This window comes from Physella acuta, unplaced genomic scaffold, assembly GCF_028476545.2.
Source record: "Physella acuta isolate Inbredline_101_S28 unplaced genomic scaffold, ASM2847654v3 ptg002377l, whole genome shotgun sequence".
In the NCBI taxonomy this organism is placed as follows: domain Eukaryota; kingdom Metazoa; phylum Mollusca; class Gastropoda; family Physidae; genus Physella; species Physella acuta.
In genome coordinates this window covers 74,442-83,448 of record NW_026733868.1, presented here as the reverse complement: position 1 = coordinate 83,448, position 9,007 = coordinate 74,442, and the positions used below count along the sequence as shown (strand labels likewise).

Below are 9,007 nucleotides of genomic sequence, written 5' to 3'. Positions count from 1 at the left end.
TATAATAGCGTGAGCTCTAAAGTGAGCTCTAAAGACAAGCGTATGCAAATGATGAACGCTGTACTTACTTCCAATAGCTGGAGCTAATGGGTTGCTGGTACATGTGCCAAGTTTACACCACTGCGAGACGACATTTAATATGTTAAATACATCTTGGGTTATGTTTAAATGTAAAATACGGTTAGTTTTTAGTAACAGACCCAGAGATAATTAAAACCTTAAACGTGGAGGTCGTGGTAGGGAAGAAGAGTTCAGACCACAACCCCCCCCCCACCCCTCAACCCCCCCCCCCTCCCCCACCCCATAGGGCAGAAGAGTTTGTTAACTGGGGACATAAATCCATCTAGCTGAGAAAAATCTAAAATTAAACAACAGCTGCTTTGTAGTTTGTTCTTAGAAGAATAAAGGTTATGGAAAGCTGAAGTAAAAGTCAATAAACCATATGACGCTTAACATTTTGTCAGATAATACTCATTGGTGGTCGAGGGAATCCATTTAAAAATACAATCAAGGACGAAAAAAAAATTAAACAACAATAGATAATTTGACACCTTACAAACTTCTCAGTTTGAAAAACAGAAAGAATATTAACATTTAAACCCATATTTAATAATCAAGACATGGAAATTATGTCTGTAGCATAATTTTCATGAAGTGTATTCAGTTTTATTCCAACCTTCCCGTCTCCACAAGACGTCCCTTCCGCAGCAAAATGTTTCTTACATTCTATTCCAGTTGCTGAAGATTTGGAAGCCACAGGGTCAAGACAGTACATTGAGGTACAGATGTCGCTAATTTCACTGAAATGTGAACCCTGTGTATAGATATAGAAACGTAAGATTTATGTATACCATCATGTTCGGTAATAAGAATTACAAATTTAATCTTAATCCCATTGTATAGAAATATTGTAACATTTTTTCTTCATTTTGCAGCGATGCAGACAATTTACTTAGCTTTTGAAATATTCCCATTGTAATATAAATATTGTTTCATAACATGTCGTATGCTGTTTTTCTATAAATCTATTAATGTTATGAATTCTAGTATGACAGCATTATTCGTTACTTTTAATACAAACTAACTGTTTATAAGTTACTAACAAGAAATCCGAATGAGCTCACCAAACAAACATGTGAGGTGTTACCGTACATCATCTGACATTGCTGGTTGGCTGAATATTTCTGTCCCGGGACTATCGTTGAGGTGCTTGCAAATTCCTGTAGCGGTGGGCGTTTGTTCCTTAAACAATCACTGCTGTGAAGAGAAAATTCAAATTTTTCAAAGCGGTACTTATTACCCGCAATTGTGTTGGCACTACTAGAGGAACAATAAAGTACGAAGGGGAATGAAAATAATATGTTTAGCATTTTTGTGTTGATTTGTATACAGCTATTTGCCACTTTATAAATTGTCGGTTATATTCCTAGAAAAAAATGGATTCATTTTCATAACAGTAGTATCGAATAAAAGTAATCAGAAACTACAAATTTTATATAATACCTATATGTGCAATTTCGTTAATATAACTGAAATCGTACTCAAGTTATCGTATTTACAGACAAAAAGACAGACACACTGACACAGAAAAACATACAACATTGTAAAACTAAATTGTTCACACTCATGCTGGCGTAAAATAACGAGATTCGTGAAAAATATATTTACAGCCTGAAAATAACTTCTTCTTCTTTGTTCTTAATTTTTAGTGTTGGGAGGGATCGAGACTTATCTGCCAGGGTTTAAACTCTGAGTCTTTTTTTCTTCGAATTTATCAAACATGAGCTTTGCCGACTCGACCATGCTTCCATTACAATTAAGGATTACGTGTTAACTGGTTATGCGCCATTGAGGCCATTGACTCCGATTTCAGCCTGCTTTTCTTTTTGGATTTGCTTCCATAGCCTTTGTCCAACCAAGAACAAGCTACAAGGCAGCAGCTGTTTGATTTTGGAGTTTACCGACTCGACCACGCCGACCCGCTGAAAATAACGAAAGGCCGAAAACCACTTACAGATAAGTAGTCCATGTGAGTTCTTCAAATCCACTGGCTGAGCACTCTGAAAAGTGCCACTGTGAAGGTAGGAATCCATTTTTGGGCTGTAAGTGTGACATCGTGTTGTAGTCAGTTTCATTGCAGTCGTTATCATCACCATCGAACGTTACCCCAAGACTAACAGAATCAGTAACGGACATCCATTATTGTTAAACATTTCTAAATTGAAATATTAAGTTCGCTAAGTCGAAACAAAACAGCGCAGTACTTCATGTTAATAGAATTTAAAATGAAAACCGCTATCTGAAACTTTTTTGACTGATATAAGAGTTTAAATCATTATTTTCAAGCATTTTAATTAAAAGACTGAAACCCCTTTTTAAAAACATTCTACGCTTCTAATTTTTTTTAAAAAATGAATCAAACAGTTTTTACAACTCGAGTTTCTTCCAGGCATCTCTTCCGGAGAGGGGGGGGGGGGGGGAAGATAGCCCCCCGAACTAAATGGAATTTATCTAAAACATATACTTTTAGCAGTGTTCGTCCCCACCCCGGAAATTTTAGTCCCCCCCCCCCCAGAAAATTTCAAGTGCCCCCACCCCCCGGAGAAAAAAAATCTGGTAGAAACACTGTTTACAACGTACTTAGTAGCAATTTGTTGTGCTATGTCATAACTAGACTGAAATCCCCCTCTGTCCTCTATAACTGTAGAACTCAGTCCATTTTCTCTACACATGCTATTCCAGTTCGCGGTTCCTGCAGAATAACATACAAAGCTCTTAATGTTACTAATTTAAGCCATCGTATATATATATATATATATATATATATATATATATATATATATATATATATATATATATATATATATATATATAATGTATAATGTATGAAACCTGGCTACGACACTGGTACTGCTATGGGTAAGTAAATCTAAATCTGGCGTTGGGGTTGTTACCTTTTTTGATCAAACTTGTGTTACAAGAACACGTCAATGGGATCCTGTATCAAAGATTGGGAAAGACCAATTAGTATTACAACATAAGTTTCGCTGCCTAACACTAACCGCGGTTGTAGGTTTAACCCTTTTTCTTCTTCTTCTTTGTTCTTAACTGTTATGTTGGAAGGGATTTCCTCCAAAACAATTAAGTATTACGTGTCAACTTGCTTAAGCATCTAGCAAACAAAGATCATACGTTGTATAGGGCTGGTAAGTAGGTCACCAACCAGTTCTATGGCTCATGCAGGTTTTATTGAGCCGTAGAACTGGTTGGTGATCTACTTACCAGCCCTATACAGGACTTGTCTTAAACTTACGAGGTCATAAGCATAGCGTGGTCATAGATTCCATTTGTTTTAATGTTTTGTGCTAAAAAATTAGAAAATATCGCAAGCTTCTCATCAATGTCTGAGATCCCAGGGTCATCGTAATTAGTCTGAAATGTATTTTTAAATTTAATAACATCTTTCAAAAGTTATAATTTATTGTAATACGAATTTAAAATTCCTGATTTATATTTGAAAACATATTCTTTATATCCTTATATCAATTACTTTTGAAGAATTAATGTTTAAAACTTGCTTTATACATTTAATAAATACAAATAATGAATGTGAGATGTAATGTTACTTATCTTAACCACTCAGGTCTTAAGTTTACCTTTTTTGTCTAATTTAAATAAATCTTCACACGCAGGCCTACTCATTTAATATAAATGCGATTTATCATTTACGTACGTATTTAACTAAAATCAGACCTAACATATAATAACTACATTTACTTACATAGTTAAATTCGATTGACGACAGCCGAATTTCCACTACGAAGTTTAAAGTAGGGTTTAATGTGAGAAATCTAGCATTAGTCTGAGAACATAGTTAAAACGAACAATAAATTATAACAATAGAAATACGCGCGCACACATACATGCACACATATAGACAAAAACATAACTAGACTTTGACCTTAACCTATAGACCTTTACCTTGACCTAGACTTAGACATGGACCTGGACCTGGACCTGGACCTGGACCTGGGCATGGACACAGACACAGACACAGGCATATGCAGTTTTTCTTTTTTTGTTCCCAAAATTGCTCATAGATAACATTTTTATTTCCACTTTAATCTCTACGGTCACTAACCCCACTGAACTAATTTTAGATACCTAGAGAGAGTTGTCGTGGTGTGGTAGCATATGTTCGGTGGCATGGTACAGGTGCGCGTATTTGAATGCGCTTTGCTACAGCGGGGCGGTTTTCCAACGGATAACAGGGTTGCCTAGTATTAACAAACGAGCTATGTAAACATACATTAAAATACAACCTGATGAAAACACAGAGAAACGTATTCTTTAATCACGCTCTGTGTTAGATAGTGAAGTTGACTTTCATTTTTCTCCGCTGTCGTATCGCTTGTCCACGAATACCATCTGCAGAAAGTGATTTTATTTATTTGTAGGTAAAGCTAATAACTAAAACCCCAAACTAACGAGTTATGGTTCCTGCATCGTACGAAGATGATGTTATGTTACCTTTTATACATCGCCACGTCCGTAAAAACTTTAGTTTCAATGATAAACTTGTCGGTAGAGTCCTTCTTGTTTCTTACAGACTCGCAGTAGATGGTGGATAAACAGGTTACTGTGGAGACCAGAGTAGCGTCAAATTTTATTCCAAAATGTGCATACAATATCTAATTGATTAGCCCTACCCAAATATTCTTCTTTACTTTCTGAATGTTAATGTTTGAAAGGATTTCCTCCAACATGATTAAGTAATATGTGTCAATTTGTTATGTGCCATATTAAGCATTCGCTCCGATTTCAGTTTTTCTTTCTGGATTTGCTTCCACAGCCTTTGTCCAACCAAGAGCATACTACAATGCAGCAGTTGTTTGATTTTTGAGTTGTCTCTCCAAGATGGGTTGCTGTTCATAGCTATTGAGCCTCATCTGCTTGGGGGTTCGAACTCAGGGCTTTTCGGTTTAGCAACCATTAGCTTTACCAGCCCGACCCACCGAATATTCAAATAGCCAGCTTGCCACTAACGATAGTTCAACTATTATGGTGTGCTTTGTGTGAGGATTTAGGTTATGTTAGAGTTGAAGCTACGGCTTGAGTTAAAATTGAGTGCTAATATCATCGCTGACTACAGGCCTACCAGCTACACGAATATTTGAATCTAGGGACAGATGTTTAGAACTGGTGGTGAAATAATTTCTTTGATAACAGGTTGTTAAAAAAAATTAAAGTTATAAGTTACATGATACTTCAACAAAGAATTTTTATTGTTTATTTTTAACAACATTTAATAGCACTTCAAATAAGAAAATTTAAACGTGAAGAAATTTCTGTAGAAAAAAAAGACAATAACTTACCTGTTAGCAAAAATAGAACTATGTTATTGCTCATCTTCATAAAAAACATTTGACGTGTCACTGCCGTTAATCTATGCTGCTAGTAGATGTTTTGTTAAGTATTTGCATTCATACATTGTAACACATCCGTTCTTTTAAATTGAAACATCACTCTATTTTTCAACAATATTATAAAAAGATAATTTTTAACTCAGTAGAAATATTATTTTTTAGCTCAATATTAAACTCTTACATTAGCTAAAAAAGAGTTAACGGTATAAATGTATATTACACAGAATAATGCAATTATAACATTATGTAATATTACTCACTATTACCTGTAAGTGAATAACTATGCAAGTTGTATATTAATTATGGGTAAGCATTAATATTTTCGCTACCAGGAACTGAATTAACTTACATGTTGGTTTTCCTCTATATAGAACTGTAAGGAGGCTGCGTATCGCGTTTGTAAAGAACTGAGGGTATGTACACAAACCAGAGTCTGACGTTGGAAAATGACGTTGGAGACAGGTTTTTCAGGAAAACTGTTATGATAGGTGGGGCAAGTAATAACGGCACGAAACTTCATCGGTTTTTTTCGTCCCCCCCCCTCCCGACCTATAATTAAACATACCATGCCAGACCCGCCCCTCTCACGATGATGCAGAGGCGTAGCGACCCTTCCCGGAGCCCGGGGACAAACATTCCCCCCCTCCTCAAACTTTCAATTTGTTTTTTCCAACCCATTTTGGCGCCCCCCCCCCTCCCTTAGGTCGGCGCCCGGGGACATATGCACCCCCCGCCAACCCCCCCCCCCCCCCTCTCGCTACGCCTCAGCGATGATGTGAACATTGCATTAGACTTTTTTTGTTTCTTTGATTGTTTTAAATATTGTTAGAATGACTGTTCGATCTAAGGGTGTTTCGCATCGAAAAAATAGGAAGCTAAAACGTCCACGGGTTGAGTTTGTTTTGTTCAAAGGTGGGTCTGCAGGTAGCATAATATTTGGTCTAGTCAAACGGATCTGAGCACACTTGGTTTGGTTATAAAATGTTGAATAGAAAAATAAATTATTTATCAAGATCTTCGTGACCAATATTTTTTACGACCAGCTAATATATTTCATGGAAACGACATTAGGCAAGGAAACTGAATTGGGTTTTGAACTGAAAGAAGCAGGTCTTGAAACATTTCTTACAACAAATATCTGGCATTTATCTGGTGGCACTTCAGAGGCGTAGCGACCCTTCCCCGGCGCTCGGGGACAAACTTTCGAATTGCACCCCCCCCCCTCGAACTTTCGATTTGCACCCCCCTCCCTCGAACTTTCCATTTGCACCCCCTCCCCTCAAACTTTCGATTTGCACCCCCCCCCCCATCGAACTTTTCATTTGCACCCCCCCCCCCGTCAAACTTTCAATTTGTTTTTCCAACCCATTTTGGCGCCCCCCCCCCCTCCCTAAGGTCGGCGCCCGGGGACATGTGTGCCCCCGCCCCCCCCCCTCGCTACGCCTCTGAGGCACTTGGTGCTTTAAATGGAACATTATCTTTTAACTAGAAATATGAAAGAAGTAAAAATGTATTTTAAAGTAACTGAAATATAATAAAAATTAAGACACTTCTTGGCGCTTAACAAGTGATACGTAATACTTAATTATGTTATTGGAAATCCCTTCCAACATTAAAAATCAAAACGAAGCAGAACAAGAATAGAGCTCTTTAAACATTAAGACGATCTACCGAATTGGTTTGAGAACCACTGACTTATAGTTACATTCCTGTGCTATGATTAAGTAAATGTACCAGCCTAAAAAAAATTTCAATTCAGTTGGTATTGTATGAGGCTGAAAACATATTTGCTGAGATCTAAAGCAAACAAACCTTTCTTTATATTACCCCGTGGGATGTACAGCCTGAAAAAGTATCTTTTTGTGGCTTTGGGTTTTCCCATCATAATGTAATATACATACCAGGAAAATGGGGTGCAAAATAATTATTTTAAAAATGTGATGGACCTTTATGCTTCTTTTTTAATTTTTTTCTTCTTCTTCTTCGTTCTTAATTTTTAGTGTTGGAAGTGATCGAGCCTTATCTGCAAGAGGGTTTGAATTCGAGACTTTTTTTTCGAATTTATCAACCATGAGCTTTTGCCGACTCGACCACGCCTCCATCACAATTAAGGATTACGTGTCAACTGGTTATGCGCCATTGAGGCCTTTGACTCCGATTTCAGCCTGCTTTTCTTTTTGGATTTGCTCCCATAGCCTTTGTCCAACCAAGAACAAACTACAAGGCAGCAGTTGTTTGATTATGGAGTTGTCTCTCCTAGAAGAGTGGCTGTCCCCAGCTAACGAGCCTCATCTACCCGATCTTTTTTTTTTTAATTCTAAGAATTTTCCAAAAACATTTCTGTTTGAATAAGTAAAGAAAGAGCCGTTGAATGAAATATACTTTTACTTGCAATCATACAATGAAGTCGTGGAGCGCGTCCCTTTTAATGGGAGGGGCCCTCGTTATTGAATGTAATAGTTACCTAAAATATTAATAACATCAAATAGTTAAGAGACTGTTTACACAAGTGAAATGAAAAACACAATATTTTTTTCGTAATCACAAATGTTTTAATAACACTGAATAGAATCATTAAAATATTCAACCTAGTCTTCATAATGGGATTCTATATCATTCTATATCATTAATAAGTGTTTGCTGATTATATTTCCTCGAGTACAAAATGCAGCTGTTTTTTTTATCAATGACTCAATAACGTACAAGAATTCATATAAGCTCGATATAAGTTGCAGTAATGGTGGTTTAGCATGCTGTTTTTTTGTGTTACATATGAAACTTGTTGTATGAGAAATGTTATATAAAACAACTTTATCGCGAATCGGGTTCCAAATACTGTGTAAAATATGATGGGTTTTTTTTTCGGATTGGGGATTTAGCTACATATAGTGTATAGTTTTTGTATTAGTTGGAGTTGTCGTCTTGAGGCGTGCCTGTTTAATGGGAGACAACTCCTGGGCCGGTGATTTCCGTAACAAAAGGAAAAAAATTATTATATCAGGAAATCATGCATAAATAACATCACGTATGGAATTTGTGTAACAATGGTGAGAGGGAGTTTACAGCTTGGTTTCAATTTTAGAAACTTAAAATCTAATCTTTTTTATATTTAACCATTTTTGGTAAGTGTTAAACACCACAAAAAATGTAATTTTTTTTCTTTTTAATGAAAATCTTTTTTGTAAACTATTACTTATTTGTAAATGTCATCTATTCTCAACTAAAACAATTGTTATCGATGCCTTAAACTAATGAGTAAGGAAAATAACGAGCCTGGGTAATTACACAATAAAGGTCTTACAAATTAATGGATCAAGATAGTTTATAATTAGATTCCACTGCTCGTTACAGCTTATTTCCATTATTTAAACTTGTGTGTATTTCCATTTGGAATCTTATGTGTGTGTGTTATTGTATTTTTCACATTTTATACATTGTAAGTACTTTTTCTTTTTTTTATTTCTTGTGTGTGTTGCCTGGCCCCGGGTGGACCTCACGCACAACTATGTCGGAAAAATACATCAAACGGCTATTCCTGCCTAAGTTCGGCATGGCAGGACATGCGCCAAAAACTCTAGAGA

General features: G+C 36.3%; 1 protein-coding gene and 1 long non-coding RNA gene across 2 annotated transcripts; both read right to left on the bottom strand.

The window, feature by feature from the left end:
• Positions 1-1,162: 1,162 nt before the first annotated feature.
• LOC131933144 (uncharacterized) lies at positions 1,163-3,379 on the bottom strand (the record flags this gene model as incomplete). Its single annotated transcript, XM_059289946.1, has 5 exons — positions 3,314-3,379; positions 2,955-2,998; positions 2,641-2,752; positions 2,015-2,173; positions 1,163-1,257 (listed from the first exon to the last, which is right to left on the bottom strand). Coding segments are annotated over exons 1-5 (424 nt in total), but the record flags the coding sequence as incomplete, so codon positions are not given.
• Positions 3,380-4,294: 915 nt separating this feature from the next.
• On the bottom strand, positions 4,295-5,451 carry LOC131933139 (uncharacterized). The gene is made up of 3 exons (XR_009384869.1): positions 5,376-5,451; positions 4,531-4,639; positions 4,295-4,428 (listed from the first exon to the last, which is right to left on the bottom strand). It is a non-coding gene; the product is annotated as an uncharacterized LOC131933139 (long non-coding RNA).
• Between the last annotated feature and the right edge of the window lie 3,556 nt (positions 5,452-9,007).